The following is a 23,563-nucleotide window of genomic DNA, read 5'->3' as shown; positions in this document are numbered from 1 at the left end:
TTGAGCAGTATACAATTTGATTTGTATGGTGAGTGCTAGCTGAGAGTGAAAGGCGTGGAGGCACGCTTGGCTGAATATTCTGAGAGCAGTTTCACACATTAAATCTCTTTTCTGCATGGGCAATGGGTAAGGTCAGAAACTATTCATAAAATCTTCACCTCAGGAGGTTCAAACCTTCTCTCTATCCAAAAGTCTGGAACATTCCTGGGAGTAGTAGAGTGGGAAAGCCTGAAATTAATTCAGGGATTACTAACTCTGGAAAGCTTCTCGCAAATCCTTTTCATGGTGTCTATGCTCTAAAATGCTGATCCTCTTCCCCCAATACACAACCTGTCTCTCCTGTGTTGAGATTTATCCTTAAACCCGGCTTGTAGAGCAGACTGCAGAGCCTCTTGTGCTTTTCCTTAGGCAGCGCCCTGAGATCATGCTCGTTTCCATTTGATTCCGTGAGATCTGAGCCAGTCAATGAGGCCAGCGTGGCAACTGCAGACATTTCTGGAGTTGGGGCAGGCAGTCCCTGATGGGGTGGTGGGTGGGTACTTTGTGAGGTGGTGTGCTCCTTACAAAACTTACGGAGGACCTCTGTGTGCTCCCAATTCACTGAGGCTTTCAGCACAATCCTGTCTCCTCCTTCATTGAGCAGCCGTGGACTGTAGGTTTTCAGCAGTCAGTGGTGACACTCCATTTTATTTTCAAAGCCTTAAGAACATTCTGGAAACTTTCCTCTGTTTGGCTGTCCAAAGCTAGGAAATGAGTGTATGCAAGAAGTCGTTAGTTTCAAGTGGTAAAATGGCATGGCCTGCCCAGTGGAACTATCTGAGTGTAATTAGACCGTCTGAGCTGAAGATATTGGCCTGAGAGAGGGCCCTGACACTAGGGTGCTTGTCCGCCCAGCGGATGTGGAGAACTTTGTGGAGAGAGCCTTGTATTTTTCCATTGACCTGAGATGTGGATGGTCCAGACTTCAGAAGCATTTAGGAGAGCAGTAATCAGTGCTGCCCTGTGAATTTTGACTATTGACCCAGGTCTGAGGTCTCAATCTTTGAATACACTGTTCTCCAATCCATCAATGGGTGTGCTAGCACATTGCCTGAAAAGCACCTTGATCATTTGCCAGTGAATGTTGATTCAATCAGGTGTCAACCTGCTGCCAAAATGAAACGTTAAAAATGATCTTGCGAAGCATGCAGTCTCCCTGGTCACCTTTGTCTGACTCAGCCCAGATTTGCGTTCAATTCATAGGAACTCCCGGACAAGCGTGAGTTTCTGCCAACTTTAATCCCAGGAATGAAAGGGTTAGTGTGCAGTATGTGGCATGCTTGATGGCTCTGGCCTGTACGTGCTGGAGTTCAGAAGGAAGTGGGGGAGGGGACTCATTGAAACATATTGCATATTGAAAATCCTAGATAGAACGGATGTGGAGAGGATTTTTCCAATAGTGGGAGAGTCTAAGACCAGAGGGCACAGCCTCAGAATAGAACAGTGTTCCGTTTAAAACAGAAGGAATTTCTTTAGCCAGAGGGTGGGGAATCTGTGGAATTCATTCTCAGAGGTGGCTCTAGAGGTCAAATCATTTAGTATATTTAAAGCAGTGGTTGACAGGTTCTTGATTAGTAAGGACCTACAGGGAGAAAGGAGAATAGGGTTGACAAATCTGTTGTGATCAAATGTCTGAGCAGACTTGATGGGCAGAATGGCCTGATTCTGCTCCTATGTCTTATGGTCTTATAGATTCTCGGCCATCATCTATGGGCCACATATCTGTCATTGTCTGGTCATGCAGCACTACTACATGGTCTGCTAGCCCAGAGAAGGGCTGAAAAAACTAGGAGTCAGCAGCGTGGAAAGGGACCTACTCTGTTTCTATCCAGAAGTCTGGAAATATGGTTGTCACTCTTACAGCTGCAGACGGGAAATATAAGTTCACCATTGAAAAAATCTAGAATGAAAATCTGATATCACAAAAGTAGCCGTAAAAGCCCACTTATTGCACGGTGGTACAGCGGACTGGTAACTCCAGAATCCTGGATTTAGTGTTGACCTCAGATGCTGAACTTTTGAATTTGCAGTTTCACTGTGAATGCATCGGTTTCTGCCAGATGCTCTGGTTTCCTCCCACATTCTAAACATGCTGATTGGTGGCTTGAACTGATACTGTAAGTTGCCCCAGGGGTAGATGGTGGTGGAAGAATTATATTTAGTTGTGTCAGGGGGAATGGGGTTACGGTGAAAAAAAATAGGAGGATGAGAAAAAAGATTTGCTCTGAGAGCTGGTAAAAAGGCTCCTTGTATGTCATGAAAAGTACGGAATATGAAAGAAAAGGCTCACTTTTATTTACTTATAATGATTTTATTGAGATGCAGAGATAGGTCCTTCAGGCCCTCCGAACTGAACTGTCCAACAACCCCTGATTTAACACAGCCCAATCATGGGACAAGTTACAATGACCAATTGACCTGCTAACCAGTACGTCTTTAGACAGTAGGAGGAACCCGGAGCACCCGGAGAAAACCCACACATTCCACAGGAAGAACGTACTGAACTCCCTATAGATGAGGTCCAAATTGAACGCCAAACTCCGATACCCTGAGCTCTACTGCTAACCCTGTTGTTTTGATCTCTAGGCATGATTGTTAATGACCATGATGTAACTGTGGTTTTATTCTCTGAACATGATAGTTTGCTAACATTCCCTTGAGTACATGTGACTCCATACCTCAGCAATGTAATCGACTAGATGCAAACTGTGTCAATTCTAGGGCATTAATTAGGATGAGCAGTAAGTTCTGGCCTAGCCAGCAACCTCACCTCCATCGAGAACAACCAAAGGGCCAGGGAATAGGATTCTGAGTGTTTGCTCATGTAAAGGTTTCTCATTTAAAATCCCATTTTGCTAAAGTAAATATTTTAAATTGTCATGATATTCACAACAATCTGGAATCTCAAATTGTGCAGCGAAGCTCCTGGTATTCATTAAACATGTTTCAGCCCACATTGATCCTCTCCTGTGGGGCAGTCATGCAATGTCTTGCTGTAAAGACTCTTTCCACCACCTGGTGGAAACATCTGGTACTACAGGTTCTAACTGCGAAGGGCAATGATCAATTTTTAAATAAATGATCATTCCTGATGCAGGGTCTCAGTCCAAAACATCGTCTTAACTGTTCTTAGCTCCTCAGGTGCTGCCTTAGCCAGTGAGTTCTTTGAGCAGTCTATTTTTCTTCCAAATTGCAGCATTTGTAGTTTTTTTTAAAAGTCGACTTGCTAAACTAGCTATTGTTTACTTGAGCAAGGAATACACCCCAGTTAAAGAGATGATTTTTGAAGAGCATTCTAGGTTTCGTGGGAAGCAGGATAACCAATGAAGAAACTTATTGCAGATCTTTTAAGCTATTTTCTTGGTTATCTCTGCTGAGTTTGTGTCAGCCAGTGTATGGAAGATTTGAATTTTGTTGCAGCCTTCAAAACCTGAAGTGACCCTAATGTGTTTTGTAGTAAATTTGTACAAAGGAAGTTTCCTCAGAAAGCAATATGGTAACGATGAGATAGCCAGAGCAACACAGTAGCTTAGAATTTACTGCAACACTTTATAGCTCCAGCGACCTAGGTCTGCAACTCCTATGGCAGTCTGTAAGGAGTTTGTATGTTCTCCCCATGACTGCTTGGATTTCCTCCAGGTGCTCCAGTTTCCTCTTACATTCCAAAGGTGCATGGGTTAGAAATAGTAAGTTATGGGCATGTGCAGCAACACTTGCAGACTGCTTCCAGCACGTCCTTGGAATGTGTTGGTCATTGATGCAATTTCACTGTACAAATAAAGCTGATCTTTATCTTTAACCTGACTTAATGCTGTTGTGAAATCACCAGCCTCCCTCCAGTTCACCTGCTCCCTGGACTCCTGCAGGTCTTCACAAATAAAACAGCAGAGGAGTTCAGTGTTTAGAAAAATTCCTAGCAACTCATTTATTGAACACCAAAAATCTGAACACAAAGCACAGAAAAAGTCCTTTACATAATTACCTCATCATTGTCAGACCAGCCTCTTAAAGTGAACCCCAGCGCAATGTCGGTGGTTGTGAATTATGTATACTTCCACCAATTTCATTACCCTACACTCCCAATCCACCATGTCCTCTCCCTTTATCCTCCCCATTCCCAGCCACTTGTCCTCCAGATGGATGGGTGCACTTGTGTTATAAGTTGCAGATACTGTAAGGCCCTACCATTAATGTCATAATAATAGACAATAGACAATAGGTGCAGGAATATGCCATTCGGCCCTTAGAGCCAGCACCACCATTCACTGTGATCATGGCTGATCATCCACAATCAGTATCCAGTTCCTGCCTTATCCCCATAACCTTTGATTCCGCTATCTTTAAGAACTCTATCCATCTCTTTCTTGAAAGCATCCAGAGACTTGGCCTCCACAGCCTTCTAGGGCAGAGCATTCCATATATTCACCACTCTCTGGGTGAAAAAGTTTTTCCTCATCTCCGTTCTAAATGGCCTACCCCTTATTCTTAAACTGTGGCCTCTGGTTCTGGACTCACCCATCAGCGGAAACATGCTTCCTGCTTCCAGCATGTCCAATCCCTTAATAATCTTATATGTTTCAATAAGATCCCCTCTCAGCCTTCTAAATTCCAGAGTATACAAGCCCAGTCGCTCCTATCTTTCGACATATGACAGTCCCGCCATCCCGGGAATTAACCTTGTGAACCTACGCTGCACTCCCTCAATAGCAAGAATGTCCTTCCTCAAATTTGGAGACCAAAACTGCACACAGTACTCCAGGTGTGGTCTCACCAGGGCCCTGTACAGCTGCAGAAGGACCTCTATGCTCTTATACTCATTCCCCTTGTTATGAAGGCCAGCATGCCATTAGCTTTCTTCACTGCCTGCTGTACTTGCATGCTTGCTTTCAGTGACTGATGTACAAGAACACCTAGATCTCGTTGTACTTCCCCTTTTCCTCACTTGACTCCATTTAGATAATAATCTGCCTTCCTGTTCTTACTGCCAAAGTGGATAACCTCACATTTATCCACATTAAACTGCATCTGCCATGCATCTGCCCACTCACCCAGCCTGTCCAAGTCACCCTGCATTCTCACAACATCCTCCTCACATTTCACACTGCCACCCAGCTTTGTGTCATCGACAAATTTGCTAATGTTACTTTTAATTCCCTCATCTAAATCATTAATATATATTGTAAACAGCTGCGGTCCCAGCGCTGAACCCTGCAGTACCCCACTGATCACCACCTGCCATTCCGAAAGGGACCCGTTAATCGCTACTCTTTGTTTTCTGTCAGCCAGCCAATTTTCAATCCATGTCAGTACTCTGCCCCCAATACCATGTGCCCTAATTTTTCCCACTAATCTCCTATGTGGGACTTTATCAAAGGCTTTCTGAAAGTCCAGGTACACTACATCCACTGGCTCTCCCTTGTCCATTTTCATAGTTACATCCTCAAAAAATTCCAGAAGATTAGTCAAGCACGATTTCCCCTTCATAAATCCATGCTGACTCGGACCAATCCTGTTACTGTATCCAGATGTGTCGTAATTTCATCTTTTATAATTGACTCCAGCATCTTTCCCACCACTGACGTCAGGCTAACGGGTCTATAATTCCCTGTTTTCTCTCTTCCTCCCTTCTTGAAGAGAGGGACAACATTAGCCACCCTCCAATCCACAGGAACTGATCCTGAACCTATAGAACATTGGAAAATGATTACCAATGCGTCCACGATTTCTAAAGCCACCTCCTTAAGTACCCTGGGATGCAGACCATCAGGCCCCGGGGACTTATCAGCCTTCAGACCCAACAGCCTATCCAACACCATTTCCTGCCTAATATAAATTTCCTTCAGTTCATCCATTACCGTAGGTCCTTTGGCCACTATTATATCTGGGAGATTGTTTGTGTCTTCCCTAGTGAAGACAGATCCAAAGTACCTGTTCAACTCGTCTGCCATTTCCTTGTTCCCCATAATAAATTCACCCACCTCTGTCTTCAAGGGCCCAATTTTGGTCTTAACTATTTTTTTCCTTTTCACATACCTAAAGAAGCTTTTACTATCCTCCTTTATATTCTTGGCTAGTTTACCTTCGTACCTCATTTTTTTTCTGCGTATTGCCTTTTTAGTTACCTTCTGTTGCTCTTTAAAAGTTTCCCAATCCTCCAGCTTCCCACTCGTCTTTGCTGTTATACTTCTTCTCTTTTATTTTTATACTGTCCGTTACTTCCCTTGTCAGCCACGGCCTCCCCTTACTCCTCTTCATTCAATGAAGAAACACTCTCTTCATTCCCAACAAAATCCTACTCTTTTATCAATTATGGCATCACCCTATCCATAAGCACTTGGTAAGCATCAAGACCACTAGACCTGCAGTAAACTTCATTCACAGTGATCTGACTACAAGATATAAGTAATGAAGGAACAGAAAGCATCATGTATCTGGAAATGTAGCAATTCCTGCTCTACCACGTTCAATACAAAAGCAAACGATTGCCAAAAGGTGAAATAAAAAGTGCTGGAGATGCTCAGTAGATCAGGCAGTATGGGTGAGGAGAGAAACAAAGTTATTAATTCACGTTGAAGGCCTTCCATTGGAACTCCACCTAAACAATTTAGTTTTCTTCAGGTGCGGTCTAACTTGCTGAATGTTTCTGGTGCTTTCTCTTTCATTATGGAGTTACAAAGTTGGAAAGGAAGATGTTACATTTTTTCCTTTGCTTATTCTGCCAAGGGTGGGAAAGCTGACAGTGCGGAAAGTGCACAAATCCACAGTGTTTTATTTTGGGAAGTGCCAGAGTGTTCACGGCCAAGTCTTCCCAAGTCTTGCCAATGTTGTAATGGAGGGAATTACAGCTGCTACGGCAAGGCCCTGCAAATAGTAATGAGGCGAATAGCCATATGACCAACTAATATTGGGCAAAGAGGTTGGGCGAAGTCCCTGTCCCTCGTCTGGTATATTCATCCACCTGAGAGGACAGGTGGGGCATTGATCCAAAGCACCCTTTCCCCCAGTAAGTGTTCATCAGGTTAAGGATGTGTGCACATGCACATTGGTCTTACCTAGGTATGCATCTAACATGCCCCTCCAAAAACAATCAACATTAAGCTCCTGTACGTGTCACCAAAAAGTAGCAACTCTGACAGTGCAGCACCCCTCGGTATTCCAGTGGAGTGCTAGCCTGAATTACATTCTCATGTCACTGAACTGGAACCTGAATCCATGATCATGTGACTCATGTAAAAATAAGGTTTCACTTGTGGTCAACTGAAGTGAAAAATAAAATGAAGAATATAGTACATACTAGTGGGAAAAATTGAAACATTAAACTGCTCAGCAGGTAGAAAGCATTTGGCAAGAAAGGGCTTTATCACAGTCATCAGTAACATGCGGATATACAACATTTAAATCAGAATCTGACAACAGTAAGATCTCAGTAGTGCATTAGCCTTGCTCCTTTTGATGCTGATGACCTGCCTTACCATTTCAATTTCACATAAATCACCGGCTGACCCTCTTGGTGAGATGTGCTTGTATCAAAATGGAGAAATAAAGAAAATTCCACTTTAGATAGCATGTCTGGCAAAAGAAAATGAGAAAACGGGTGCTGTTCTGAGGTAACTGATAATGGTGTATGTCCTATTGTAACAGGAAGTTTTACACTGCAGCTAGAGTGAGGCTGGTGGAGATGAAACCTTCTCAGAAGCTCAGTTTAGTTGTTTCGTCAGGTGATTTTATAGGAAGGGTTCCTGGAGTTTAAACCTGGTTCAGATGAATTTGATGTCAGCACCAGATTCAAAGCTGACTGACTCTCTTGTTCCACTCTGCAGTTTTTAAGGCCTTTTAGATCCTGTAGCATGCAAGGACAGCCCTGTGATATTGATCAGCAGATTGTTGATGCACAATTTAATCCAGGATGCAGACCAGTGACTTTGTTACAGATTCTAACTGCCAGGCTCATTTATTTTATAGATCTGTAGAAGCTTGTTTTAATGGAGTGAAATGTGACATGAGACAAGAAGAATCTTCTTCATCTGGAGGCTGATGGATTCACTACCCAAGAGGCTCAGGAGGCTCAACCAGTTTCTAGGTGTTCAGGGAATATAGAATTATGAGGCTAGTTCAAAGTAGGCACAAAGTATTCAGCGAGTTCCTACAGCATGTTTCAAAGGGTTCAGTGACCTCCTGTTCATTCTTACCTCTTGAAGGTTCAATTTGGTAGCTACAGAGGTGAACTGTTAGACAACATACCCATCACTGTGGTTTGGGGATTCCAATATGTTTAACTTCATAGAATCAGCCGTGTGGAAAATTTTTCTTCCAAACTGTATGGAGCAGTCACAGGCTGCTGAACATTAGTCCTCGCCCACACCAACTATCCTTGCACTCCTTCTCCTCTCATCTTAGGGTGCACACGAGCTGACAGTAGGAAGCCACGCTAGAGTGCCTAAGTGGAGCCCTCAGCTCACAATGAAAGAATGGACTTGAACTCAGGTAGCATTTTTCTTACCTTGGAACATCCCAAAATGCCAAAGGTCATAAAAAAAAGCTTAGCCACCAGTTTGAGCGCAGTTGGATTCTCCAGACTGGTGACGTAGTAATATCTGTTGATGAAATGGGATAATTATAGGCACGACACCAGGCCAAATTCCCCTCCTCTCATTTTAAATCCTCCCCAGAGAACATACGGAGTTTTGATTTAGTCTGAAAAACAGATTTAGTAAAAGAGAAGTATTAACACTCACAAGATGCTGGAGGAACTCAGCAAATCAGGCATCATCAATGGAAAGAATTAACAGTCAACATTTTGGGTCAAGACCCTTCATTAGTCATGTGTGTTGTTGAAGATTTCCAGTGTCTTGAGTTAATATATTTTTGTCCTCTGACCCTGTTCTGGCATGCCTTAGGAATCAAGCCTAGTGCTCTACGTTTCCTAATAAGATTTTATCAATGACTGAATGACTATCCACTTCCTCTCATAACCAAGTACAGACAATGTAAGGCTACATCTATCAGTAAGCAAACCCCAGAGATGTAATCTTATCATATTGAATGAGGTTGTTGTAAATATTTTAGATTTTGCGCTGTTAATTTTGAAATTCATCTGGGCTGTTACATTAATGCCTTGTAATCACTCGCAGGTAGCTTTTCTTTGTGGAGAACCTGTCAGAGAACGTTGACCTGATCTTTGACTGGTAATCATGCCAATCAACCGTTTTCTTGTTACTTTCAAATTCGACCTTGCTTCTTGAATAAATCAGTCATTACTCTGTGGGTGAATGCAACAATTTTGAAAGATATCACAATTTTATTCATAATGATCACTTATGCCTTTCATATTAAGTCACTCCTCCCCTAAGTATTCAATACTGAGGATGATTGAGCACTTATCAAGTTCCAAAAAAGTTTGTATATTTCATCTTGATTTTTGTACCTCTTCTAATAATTGCTCTCAATATTACTGATGAAGCTTTCTATGTGTAGTTTGAATAAGAAATCTGAATTCGAATCACATTAACTCACTTGATGCTGAAAAGATTGATTTAAATCCTCTCTGGTGAATGATGGACCTCCATTTAATCCCATATTTAATATTTCTTCCTATTTTATTTAATTTTATCAGTGGATAATCTCTTACCCTTTGATAATGACAATGGAGATCCGTAGTCCAATTCTGCACGGCTGTCATTATAACATCCTAATTATTTTTTTTTGCAGGATGGATGGTCACAGTATCATTTTGTGGCCTCGTCTTCTACAATAGAGCGGGACAGGCAGAGACCCTACTCCTCCTCACGCACTCCTTCCATATCACCGGTCAGGATGTCCCCGAACAATCGCTCAGGTAAGCTGCACCAGCACTCCAATCACTTCCCAGACCAGCTGGCAAGGTTGGTGCCATTCTGGTTACAGGCAACTGCAAAGCTAAGTTCCCGCCATTTAAGTTCAAAAAAATAAAAAAGTTATTTTTATTTCTATGTTTAAAACAACTATTATAGAATAGCACAGCTCCTTAGCTTATTCTGCCCATGCTGACTTCCTGAAACCGTCAGTCCCCATAGCCCCTTGTCCTGTAAATCGCAGCAGTGGATAATCCCCTATCATTCTGTAATTTCCCTGGGAATCAATAGTCTTAACATATATGATCAATTCCCCTTTTAAAGTTGTTATGGAATCGGTTTCCAACACAGTCTATATATATTCACTCAAAATCAAATAGTCAAGTTAAGTTTATTGTCATTTTCACAAGTACCATGAAAAACTTAAATGTAGCAGCATCATGGGCATATTGCATTGAACACACATTCACAAGAAAGACACAAATCAAGCATAAATTATGCAAGAAAGAACACAATTAGAACAAAAAGACATAAGTCTGTTGTAGTTCAAAGTGATCATATAGTCACTATACCGTGGTAATGATTGGGGTTGTGCAGGTAGTTTCGAGAAACAGCTGAAGCGAAGTAGCTGCTCTTGAACCTGGCTCTGTAGAACTTCAGGTTTCGATACATCCTGTCCAAGAAAAAAAATCCTCCTGCTGCAGAAAAAAATCTTCTCCTCACATCTTTGTTGCTAATTCTCTTGCATTGTACTTCCAGTCGTTAAGAAACTCCCTGCATGTCATATAACCTGCTTTGCTGTCAGATCTGGTTATCAGTTAAGTTGCTACCCAGATTCTTTCATGGGGATGAAAGAAGTCATCTTTCATGTTGAGGAATTAATCATGGTTTAGAAATATGGTGATCAGTTCCCATTGACTCCCTCCTAAAGTCTAAGTTCCATAAATCTCCTTTAAACTTTGCCCCTCACCTTAAATCCGTGCCCTCTAAATGATGATATTTTCGCCTTGGGAAAAAGCCGCTATCCACATGTGCCTCTTGTACCTTTATAAACTTCTATGAAGTCTTCCCTCATCATCCATACTTCTGAGAAAAAAAAACCTTAAGTTTGTCCAAACATACCTTGTAGCTTAAAATCCCTAATGCATGTAACATTCTGACGCATCCCCTCCAAAGCCTCCACATCCTTACTGCAAAGCAACAATCAGAACTCCATATGGTACTCCAAAAGTGGTCGAACTAATGTTTTGTACAGCTGCTAAATGGCTTCCTAAACTTTTATAGTCAGGGTGACTTATGAAGGTAGGTTTGCCATACACCTCCTATACCACCTTGTCTATTTATCTCCCCACTTCAAGGAGCAATGGACCCCTTTGTACATCAATGTTCCTTTGGTACTAGCCAATTTCTTTTTGCTTTCCACTTATATTTGACCTCCTGAGCACTCGTCTGGATTAAATTTCACCTGCCCTTTCTCTGGCCACATTGTTAATTCATCTACTTATATCCTGCTGAATCCTCTGACAACCTTCCTCAATGTCCACAACTCTGCCAATTTTTGTGTGGAACACTACTGATTATAGACCTTCAGTTCAGAATAATCAGAATCAGGTTTATTATCACTGGCATGTGTCGTGAAATCTGTTAACTTAGCAGCAGCAGTTCAATGCAATACATTATTATAGAAGAAGAAGAAAAATATAATACATAAATAAGTAAATCAATTTACAGTATACTTAGATTGAATAGATTAAAATGGTGCAAAAAAAACAGAAATAATTGTATATTAAAAATGAGAGGCAGTGTTCACAGGTTCAACGTCCATTTAGGAATCGGATGGCAGAGGGGAAGAAGCTGTTCCTGAATCGCTGAGTGTGTGCCTTCAGGCTTCTGTATCTCCTACCTGATGGTAACAGTGAGAAAAGGGCATGCCCTGGGTGCTGGAGATCCTTAATAATGGACGCTGCCTTTCTGAGACACTGCTCCCTAAGGATATCCTGGGTACTTTGTAGGCTAGTGCCCAAGATGGAACCGACTAAATTTACAACCCTCTGTAGCTTCTTTCGGTCCTGTGCAGTAGCACCCCCCCCACACAACCCCCATACCAGACAGTGATGCAGCCTGTCAGAATGCTCTCCATGGTACACCTGTAGAAGTTTTTGAGTGTATTTGTGGACATACCAAACCTCTTCAAACTCCTAAAGAAGTATAGTTCTGAAGTAAAGAATAATGCCCTTCCACTAAAAGCAGCCCTTAATGGCCAAGTCGATTTGAATCCAGTCTACCAAGTCTCCCTACATACCATGTCCTGTAATCTTCTGGATCAGCCTACCATGAGGGACCTTGTCAAAAGCTTTACACAACATTCACTGCCCTATCCTCATCAATGAGCTTCATGTTTGACTCAAAGAATGCATTTCATTGTAAGATGTGCCAAGCTGACTATCCCAAATAAATCAAATGTGAGTAGATCCTACCTCTAAAATTCTTCTCCAATAAGTACCCTACCACTGATACAGTGGTAGAATCCTACAGATTTTTATAACCATACCAAATAGAGAAAGCTATATCTTTCTAAAATACTCCATGTTATTTACATTAAATAAAGTTTCAGAATTGCCATTTGTAGCACCACTCTGTTTGTTTAGATGCACTGAATGCGAGACCAAGTCAATAAGCACCACTTGTTAATGTTCAATTGTCTTTCATGTGCTTAAAGCTGACTAAACAACTCTGAGTAGAGGGGGAAAAGAGTTTATAAACCACTAACTGCAATTTAAATACATCTAGAGGTTGGAGAGGAGCTTGAAACAACTGGATTTAAGGCCACTTTTTTGAGGTAACTTTTTTGATATATAGAAAATACTATTACAAAGCACTTGTATGTAGCAGGAAAATAGAGACATTTGAGTTTCCTGGCAATACAGGTGTCTCCCGTTTCTCAAATGTTCGCTTTACGACACCTTGCTGTTACAAAAGACCTACACTAGTTACCTGTTTTCGCTAACAGTTATGAAAAAAGGCAGCGCGCGATAAAAGGCAACACGTGCCCCAAGCAGCCAAGCTGCTCCCCCGGAACTACATTCCAGCTGGTATTGCTTAAACACGTGCCTGTGAGCATCTGTGCATTATGTCGATTTATTTTGAGCATCCGTTAGCAAGATAAGTTCTAAGGTATCAGAAAAGCCTAAAAGAGCTCGTAAGGGTGTTACACTTAGCGTAAAACTAGACATAATTAAGTGTTTCGATCATGGGGAACGAAGTAAGGACAAAGTGAGTGTGGCTTGTGGAAGTTGATGAAGATGATGTTGAAGAGATTTTGGCATCCCATGACCAAGAACTGATAAATGAAGAGCTGATGCAATTGGAAGAGGAGAGGATAACCATTGAAACCGAATGCAGTAGCGAACGGACCGGAAGTGAAGTCGTCCAGGAACTGAACATGAAGCAACTGCAATTGACAACGCTGAAATGATTGCAGAAAAGTACGACTTTAATTTTGAAGGGGTACGTAGGTTTAGGGCATATTTGCAGGATGGTTTGAGTGCTTACAAAGAACTGTATGATAGAAAAATGCGCGAGGCTAGCAGTCAAGCATACTGTCGTTTTTAAAGACTTCCACACCAGCCACAGCAGACGACGAAACTCGACCTTCAACATCGAGGCAGGCAGACATAGAAGAAGATGATCTGCCTGCCCTGATGGAAACAGACGACGATGAGATGACACCCCAGTGTCCCACCACCCCAACCTCCGACAACTCAGCCTAACACACCATCATCAGTGTGCTCGTTGTCTTCCCAATTCCGGTAAGTGATACTACACTGTACGTACATTATTTCTACTTTATATAGGCTGTGTATTTTTATGTGTTATTTGGTATGATTTGGCAGCTTTATAGCTTAAAGGTTACTGGAAAGAGTGTTTCTGCTGAGAGCGCTTGTGTGAGATTTTCGCTACGGTGGACAGTGCAATGATTGCAGAAAAGTATTTCTACTTTTTATAGCTGTGTATTTATATCATTCCTGCTTTTATTATATGTTACTGTTATTTTAGGTTTTATGTGTTATTTGGCATGATTTGGTAGGTTATTTTTTGTGTCTGCGAACGCTCACAGATTTTTCCCATATAAATAAATGGTAATTGCTTATTCACTTTACGACATTCCGGCTTACAAACCGTTTCGTAGGAACGCTCTACCTTCAGATGGCGGGGGAAACCTGTAGAGGGGACATTTCTTTCATCCATGTTTTGTGTTGGTAACGATTTTATGGATAATTTATTTTCAGATTTTCAGTTCAGACTGCCAGAGGTGAATATTTCTGTTATAGCTAAACAGAATCGTCATTTTAATCAAACAGTAGAGTGGTGGGGAGCTTCAGGAACTCTTTCCATAAACCACTTCACCTTTCTGCCTCCTTTCTTCCTTTGAGTCCTGTAGGATACAGCTAGGGGTCCAAAAGGGTCCAGCTTTTGGCCTCCTGTCATTATTCTTATTATGTAACTTGGTCTTACTTTTTGGCTGATTGTTCTTGTTGAGGCATCTTGTGAATTTTTACTGCATTATATAAATGCAAGTTGCTTTGCTGGTGTTGGATTTGATGGCACTGGAGTGGTTGGAACTGATGAATCAAACTTTTGTACTTCATGGATGGCCCTCCCCCACCTCCCTCCTAGAATGTTTTGACGATCATTATGTTTTAACCTTATTCTGTCGTTCGGCACTTATGATGTGACAAATGTCAACTTCGTGTAAGTGGTTATAGGTCATTGTTTTCAGATGATGTGCCTGCCTATTTAACACACCTGTAAATATACCTAAGTAGCTGTCCATCCTGGTCTAGCTTTTTAAAAATGGTTGAAAGATTTAACCACATTTCGCAAGTGTCACAGTACCATAGCATTCTCACATGTGCTGATTTTCATTAATTTCAAGAGAAACATCTTTACTTCAGCATTTATATGCTTAGAACTGAGCCTGACTGCCTTCCTTTGCAGGAAACATTGTAGCCCTTGTCATTTACACTGACAAAATAAGAAAGCCTGCAAATATAAATGTGAAATCACAATCTGTTCCACATCCGGAAAACATTTACAATAAAAGCAGAGGCTTATGTAATGCTCATACACAAGTACACAAACAATATACCAGTATAAAAGCAATCTATGATAAAAATTTAAAGACACTCCATAAATGGCAGTTGACTTGAAAAGTATATCTGTATGGATAGTCTGCCTAGGAAATTATTTGGTAATTATTTGCAAAATACATGTATATAAGTAGAACAAGACTTCCAGGGTTGAGTATGGCGCGAGTCGGTGTGTGTGAGTGTGGCTCCCGATTTTTATTGAAAATCTACCTGCTTATCTTTGCCGTATGCTCGAGACCATTGTGAACAACGCGGGACGTAGCTGGACATTGAAATGGCAAGTAGAATGTACCTTCAAAGTAAAACTGGGGAAAAAGATAGCGAAGCCTCGAGCAAGAAGGCTGATGTTACAGTACTGGCGCCGTTGCACGCTGCTGGACCTGGACCCGGACAAGCGCTACCCGATGACTTGGAGAGGCTTCGTTTAGTACTTATTACTGACATGATGCAAGCAGTGCATTCTCCCCTAAAAAGAGAACCTGAAGATGCTTTATCACTAGTGAATGCCACCATGGAACAAATTATGTCTTCTTACGAGTCGCATGACGAACGCATTCGTGAGGTTGAAGACGGCCTGAATGATTACAGTGACCGACTGGTGAGTGCCAAAGCCGCCATTGCAGTGTTGCAGAGCAAAAACGCATTTCTGAAGGGAAAGCTAGGTGACCTCAAAAATCGGTCGCGGAGATCCAATTTGAGAGTGGTTGGCATTCCTGAAAATTTGGAAGGTTCGGACCCTGTTAAATTTATGACCAAGTTTTTTGATGAAGTGCTGGGGACAAATTTTTTCCCAAGTCCTCTCGTACTTTTGCATGCTCACCGAGTCGGACGTAAACCATCCAGTGTCTCTGAAGCCAAGCAAACGAGACCAAGGACGCTCCTGGTTTGCTTTCACTCCTTTCAAGATAAGCAACGCATCATCAACAGACGGAAGCAGGAGCTGTATTTCCGCGGACACCGCGTGTTTTTTTATGAAGATTTCAGTGCAGAGCTGGGGAGAAAACGAGCAGCTTTCAAGGAGGTGAAATCCCTGCTTTACGGGAAAGGGGTCAGATTTGGTCTCTTGTATCCTGCCCAGCTCCAGGTCATGCATGAAGGTAAAAAGCATTATTTCCATACACCAAAGGCGGCCAAAGAGTTTCACCATTTGCGCTGGGGAGAAAAAGAACGAGAAGAGCAATGACTTTTTTTTAGGTTATTCATGCTGCTTTGAAGGGGTCTCATGCTGAGGCAAACTGTTAATTTTCACAATCCACTTCTTTGTTCATTTTTTCCAGTTTAATTTGCGGAACGCGATGGGGTCGAACTGCTATGCTGCCGAAACTGATTAACAAAAACTTTCAACCAGCAAAATGTACATATTTGGGATTTGTATCTCAGGCCTAAGTGTTGCCTAGTGTTTTTTTTTTGTTTTTAATGCTTAGCTTGACCTGTGTCATCTTTAACATATTAAAGATAGTATAAGTGATAGGATCAATTTTAAGGAGGGAAGCCACCCTAGATTAGATTGAAAATTGGGCTGTATGGGGAACGCCTTGGAAGTTTTTTGTTGGGTACTGCCTGCGATCATCCTCAATTGGGGAGGTAGATCTAGGTTTCGGGGCTTAATTGGGTTTTTTGTGTAAAGGGGTGGGGAGAGTGTTTTGGGGGATTACAATGGCAGTTTATTCTTTTGTGTGTTACAGATTTATCAGACTTTCTTTTCATTGTGAGTTATTGTGTGCAACTTATGCCCTCGCACTATTTTGGATTGTAGGCCCTGTGTGTCTTTTGATATGGTTAACATGAGTGCTGCTGATGGAGGCCACCCTGTGAGGTTTATTTCTTGGAATGTAAAGGGGCTCAATGGTCCGGTTAAAAGAGCTGAAGTTTTCTCTCGTCTGAAGCAATTAAAAGCAGATATACTATTTCTACAAGAGACACATTTAAGAGTGGAGGACCATGATAGACTTCGTAAGGCATGGATTAGTCAAGTTTTTCATTCCAGATTTAATAGTAAGTCCAGGGGGGTGGCAATATTAATCACCAAAAGAATGCAGTTCACACCATCTGATGTAATCAGTGACCCTAATGGTCGCTTTATTATAGTCTCTGGCTCCCTCTTTCAGATACCTGTTATTTTGGTAAATGTTTATGCCCCTAATTGGGACGATGTCCACTTTGCAAATAAGGCTTTGTCATTAATACCTAACCTGAATACACATAAGCTAATCTTTTCCGGAGATTTGAACTGTGCTATTGACCCACTGCTTAACAGGTTTTGCCCTCAGGGAACATTTTCTGGTATGGCAAAGGCCTTCTCGATGTTTATGCAACAAAATGGTTATATGGATCCTTGGAGATTTTTGAATCCATCAGTCAGGCAATTCTCTTTCTTTTCTTATGTTCACCACTCCTATTCCAGGCTAGACTATTTCTTTATAGATAACTCCTTGATACCAATGATTAGACAAATTGAGTACACTGCTATAGTTATATCTGATCACTCGCCCGTGAAACTGTTCCTATGTTTTCCTTTAAACGTTACAGAACGGCCTCTGTGGAGACTTAACCCCCTTTTGCTTTCTAATGAGAAATTTTGTAGTTATATATCGGCTAACATTGACACATTCTTCGAGACTAACAAAACTGAGTCGGTATCGTACTCTTTACTTTGGGAAACTTTAAAAGCTTACTTGAGGGGTCAAATAATATCTTATACTTCACACGCCAATAAAGAGCGTAGGAAGGAAATGCAAGTGTTATTGCAATCTATTTTGGACCTGGATAGAAAATACTCTGAGGCACCCACTGCGGAATTATATAAAAGCCGGGTTGATTTGCAAGCGAAGTTTAATCTTCTACCTACAAACCTATCAGAACAATTAATTCTTAAGACACGTGGCCTCTATTATGAATATGGTGACAAGGTGAGCCGGCTTATGGCTCATCAGTTGAAACGTCAAGCTGCATCACGACTTATTCCTCAGATAAGAGACATGCATCAACACTTGACAAGCAATCCAAAAGAGATTAATAACATCTTCGCAACTTTTTATTCCTCTCTGTATGCCTCAGAGTTCCCCTCAGATAAAACAAATATGGAACTTTTTTAGATAATTTGGAAATACCAACTCTTGAACAACAAGAGGTGGAGAACCTAGATCAGGCTCTTGGGCAGGAAGAGATTAATAATGCCATTATGGCTATGCAGAGTGTTAAGTCCCCAGGTCCTGATGGTTATCCAATAGAATTTTATAAGGAATTTAAGGATAAGCTCGTACCGATCCTTCTAGAAGTGTTTCAGGAATCTTTGGAGAACGGCTCCTTACCCCCTGCTCTTTCACAGGCAGCTATTTCACTACTTCTTAAAAAGGACAAGGACCGGACTCAATGTGGATCATATCGCCCCATCTCACTTTTGAATGTAGATGTGAAAATTTTGGCTAAAGTGCTTGCATGCTGTTTAGAACGTCCCCTTCCCAAGATAATTTCAGATGATCAAACAAGTTTTATTAAAAATCGCCATTCTTTTTTTTAATATCTGTTGACTGCGTGATGTTGTTTATTCACCCAGTGATTCTCCAAGTCCGGAGGTTGTTATCTCCTTGGACACGGAGAAGGCGTTTGATAGAGTGGAGTGGGTATACTTGTTTAGTGTTTTGGAGAAATTTGGATTTGGCAGAATATTTATAGCTTGGGTTAAGCTATTATACCACTCGCCTTTAGCATGTATACAGACAAATTATTTTCGATCTGACTATTTCCCATTAACACATGGCACTCGCCAAGGCTGCCCATTGTCCCCTCTTCTTTTTGCAATTACAATTGAGCCTCTTTCTATTGCACCTAAGTCAACTACATTATTTCAAGGTGTTAGAAAAGGGGACATGGAACACCGTGTTTCCCTATATGCTGATGACCTCTTACTTTATGTTAGCAACCCTGTAGGTAGTAGTCTTGCTATTGTGTCATTATTAGGTCAATTTGGAGCCTTCTCTGGCTATAAACTGAACTTTCAAAAAAGCAAATGCTTTCCCATTAATAACTTGGCTCTACAGATCCGACAGGAATCCTTGCCTTTTCCTTTATCTCGAGATGGTTTTGCATACCTAGGAATACATATTACTCGCCCTTTTACATCTCTGTTTGAAGCTAACTACAGGCCTCAGGTTAGCCAAATGAAGGCTGATTTCGAGAGATGGCGCAGTTTACCCCTTACTATAGCTGGGAGAATTCAATCAGTGAAAATGACTATACTTCCTAGATTTCTTTATTTGTTTCAGTGTTTGCCAGTTTTCTTATCTAAGTTATTTTTTAAATCAGTCGACCAACCTATAACCTCCTTTATTTGGGAAAATAAGGTCCCAAGGGTTAATAAGCACACTCTCCAAAGAGGTTGTGACGTAGGTGGAATGGATCTTCCCAGCTTTATTCATTATTACTGGGCATTTAACATTCAAAGTGTATTATTTTGGCTCCACCGGCCAGATATAATCTGGTGCCTGCTTGAGTCACGGTCTTGCCACTCCTCGTCTCTCCCAGCTTTGGTGTATTCTTCCTTACCATTGAAATCCTCTCAATTCACATCTAACCCGGTCGTGCTCTCCACCCTCAAAATTTTTAATCAATTTCGCTGCCACTATAAGTTCATATCAGCTTCAGTTTTGGGCCCCATTCATAAAAACCATTTATTTCCTCCCTCCACATTCGATTCAGCTTTCAGACATTGGGGTTTGAACGGTCTTATGCGCATTAAGGATTTGTATACTGATAACATATTTGATAGTTTTGACAACCTGCGCAGTAAGTATGGCCTTCCGCATAATCATTTTTTTAAATACCTGCAGATTCGCCACTTTGTCAAGGAAAAATTTCCCTCTTTTCCTGATCTACCACCTGCTATGTTATGGGAAAAATTCACTCTTAGCTTTAAAGATAAAGGGCTGATCTCTGAACTATACTCTCAGCTGATGTCATTGGGAGTTCAAGATCTAAACAAAACTAGGAGTAGGTGGGAGGATGACCTTGGAATGGATCTGGCTGAGGAATATTGGGCAAAAGTATTGAATAGGGTTCATTTCTCATCATCATGTGCTAGACTGGGGCTCATACAATTTAAAGTTTTACACAGGGTACATTTAAGTAAAGCCAGACTTGCAGACATATACCCTGGGACAGACGCTGGCTGTGACAGGTGTTCCTTCTCTCCGGCTGGTTTAGTACATGCACTTTGGTCATGCCCTCGGCTTGATGACTATTGGGCACTGGTTTTTAAAATTGTCAGTGAGGTTTTGGGGGTGACACTGAGACCTTGCCCGCTTATAGCTGTATTTGGTGTGGCAGATGATGATTTGGGTTTAAATGCAAGCCAGTCAGATATCATTGCATTTACATCGCTATTGGCCCGTAGGAGAATTTTGCTGGTTTGGAAATCTGCCACTCCCCCAACTGCTGCTGCTTGGTTAGAAGATGTAATGTTTTTTCTGAAATTAGAAAAGATTAAATTCACTTTGAGGGGGTCTGTGAAAAAGTTCTATTCGAAATGGGGACCTTTCTTATCATATTTTGGGAGTCTTAAGGAATTACCTACTAGTTGAGGGCATTTGATTGTACTTGGGAAGTTGCCTCCCATTTAACACGCTTATAATTTACCTCACAGGTGGTTGATGAATTGTAAACATGAGTGTATTTTGGATCATCTGACATGTCTCAGATGTGTGCGAGCCGTCGTCTTGAAGTAGTGTGGGGGTATGGTTGTGAAATGTCCGTACTTGTATTTGTGAATTGTTGTGTTGTAAATATATTAGCTGCTATGATATGTTTGGGGAGGGCAGGTGGGGGGAGGTTTATTTGGGGGTACGATATAAAAGCAAAATGAAGGAAAAATGTAATCCATTATATATTCTGTATTGTGTCATTCCTTCAATAAAAATAAAAAGAAAAAAAAATAAGTTGAACAAGAAATTAGCAAAGATAACAGAAATATCATTGTAGATTGGTAGTGGAATTGAATATAAAAGTAGTGAGATCATGTTTCAGTTATATATGGCATTAGTAAGACCACATCTGGTGCCTTTACTGAAAGAGGGATGTATTTGAAGTTTTTCTGCCACGTTTCTCTGTCGGGAACCGAGATTTAGCAGTGGAGAATTATGCAGGAACTCAATTAACCCACCCTCCCACCACATAAAGCTGCATCTGTGTCAAAGTCTACAGATCATACATAGATCAGTTACTTAAGAACTCAAAGGGCAAAGGTAGAAGCAAACTATTTTCACCCCAGCAAGCTGTCAGAGAAAGAAATAGCGTAGGGAAAATTTATTAAGATTATTAACCACTTCTTGACGGTACTCTTGGATAACAAGCACATCAGTGCTTGTAGCACCTGTTGTGTATTGAATATTTCAGTAATATTTGAGTAATTTTGTAAATATATATGATTAAGCATTCTTTGTTGTTTAAGTAATTCATTACGGGTTATATTTAAAAGTTCATGCATGGCGTACATCATAATGCCAAATTAGACTCGCATTCCCGGCTCCTTTGTTTTCCTTTCGATTTTGTGTTTTGGAGTTACAAAGCATAACAGTGGCAATGAGTATGTTTTAAATGAAACCGAGGCAACCGTCTATCTGTTGAAGCACAGTGAGAGTTTCAGTTTTAAAAAAGTGCATTGAGAAATACTCAAGTAAAAAAGCACCTACGGCTGGGATGGAAGAAGACTCCAAAGTGTTTCTCACCATCAACACTCACAAAGGGCTTTATCGCTATAATAGGTTTATTTTTGGAGTAGTGCCTGCATCTGCACTCTGGCAGAAAACTATGGACCAGGTGCTGCAAGGCTGTCCAGGCACAGAGTGTTACCTGGATGACATCAGTGTTACTGGTAAGGATGACAAGGAACATCTCCAAAATCTCAAGACAGTGTCAAAAAGATCAGAAGATTATGGGCTTAGAGCACAATGTGACAAGTGTGAATTCTTTAAAACAATCATCACTTACTGTGGTCACACTACTGACACACAAGGATTACACAAGTGTGCTGTGAAAATACAAGCAGTGGTAGATGCTCCAAGGCCAAAGGGTGTGTCACAGTTTCAGTCATTTTTAGGATTTGTAAATTACTATAGCCTATTCCTGCCAAACCGGGCTACTGTGCTCCACCCCTTGAACTCATTACTACAGATCAGGAAGAAAAGCCAATGGACAAAGCAGTGTGAGATGGCTTTCAAAAAGGTAAAGGTAATGTCAGACATTGTGGTCACACATTATGATACACATTGTCCGGTGAAGCTTGCCTGTGATGCTTCACCTTATATAATGCAGTAGATGCAGCCATGTCACGTGACGGCAATCAACAGCACATAGTCTTTGCATCACGTCTCCTGAGCACTGCAGAGAAGAGTTACGCACTGATTGACGGAGAGGTCTTGAGTCTGGTTTGGGGTGTAAAACGTTTGAACCAGTACTTGTATGGGAGAGAGTTTACCCTCATTACTGACCATCAACCACTGGTGCCCACTTTCAATCCAGAGAAGGATGTTCCACAAACAGCAACGGCACAAATGCAGAGATGGGCTTTGTTTGCTGGAGGGCACTGTTACAAAATGGAATTCAAGAGGACAACTCATCACTGAAATGTTAATGGATTGTCCCATTTACCCTTGGAAAGGGAAATACCTGAAAAATTTACAAAACAGGACACTCTTCTCGATGTATTCTCCCTAATGCAAATCAAAAGTCACCCTATTATGGCAGGGATGATCCTAAGAGGAGCCAGAAAAGACCCACAGTGTCTCAGGTCTACATGACCACCTAAAATGGAGAGATTGTGCAGTAGAAACTCCAGTTCTCCCATTTTTACCAGTGCCTGGATGAACTTACCCTTGATGGGGGTTGCCTTATTTGGGGCTTGAGAGTTGTTGTACCATCCAAGCTGAGAGCTAAAGTGTTGGAGGAGCTACATGCTGGTCTTCTAGGTGTTAGTAAGCATGAAGACATTGGCTTGAAGCTTTGTCTGGTGGCCTGGGATAGATCAGCAGATCGAGCAGCTCACCGTCCACTGTTCAGAATGCCAGCACATCCAGAAGATACCACGAGCAGTGCCTCTCTATCCCTGGGAATGGACTGCATTGCCCTGGAAAGGATTCATGTGGATTTTGTCCGGACTATTCATGGGGACAAATTTCTTAGTAGTAGTAGTAGATGCAGTTACAAAGTGGCCAGAAGTGTTCTCAAGAGCCTCCACTACAGCCTCACTCCCTATTGGTGTGTTGAGAAGCCTCTTCTCAAGGACTGTTGTTCTAGAACACTTCGTCAGTGACAAAGGGCCACAGCTGCAGAACAATTTCAGTCATTCCGGAAAATGAATGGAAAAGACACATTACGTCTGTACCATACCATCCAACTACAAATGGCTTGACTGAAAGGTTTGTCCTGAGTGTAAAGAACGCACTGTGAGCAATGTCAGCAGAACACACTACGTTGACACTAAATCAGAAAGTCACCAATTTCCTCCGTGCATATTGCAATGCAGCACACTCCATAACTCACCAGCTGTGC

General features: G+C 41.5%; 1 protein-coding gene across 6 annotated transcripts in view; it reads left to right on the top strand.

Moving 5' to 3' along the window:
* LOC140212554 (catenin delta-2-like) overlaps positions 1–23,563 on the top strand; it is a 579,924-nt gene that overhangs the window by 535,363 nt on the left and 20,998 nt on the right. For all 6 annotated transcript variants that reach the window (XM_072283519.1, XM_072283517.1, XM_072283520.1 and 3 more), the window contains one exon: positions 9,748–9,874. In XM_072283519.1, coding sequence (XP_072139620.1) covers positions 9,748–9,874 — 127 coding nt within the window. The remainder of the gene's footprint in view (positions 1–9,747; positions 9,875–23,563) is intronic.

Source organism: Mobula birostris, chromosome 19 (genome assembly GCF_030028105.1).
Source record: "Mobula birostris isolate sMobBir1 chromosome 19, sMobBir1.hap1, whole genome shotgun sequence".
Lineage (NCBI taxonomy): Eukaryota > Metazoa > Chordata > Chondrichthyes > Myliobatiformes > Myliobatidae > Mobula > Mobula birostris.
Note: the sequence above shows the minus strand (reverse complement) of the source record. Positions and strands in the feature narration are given on the sequence as shown.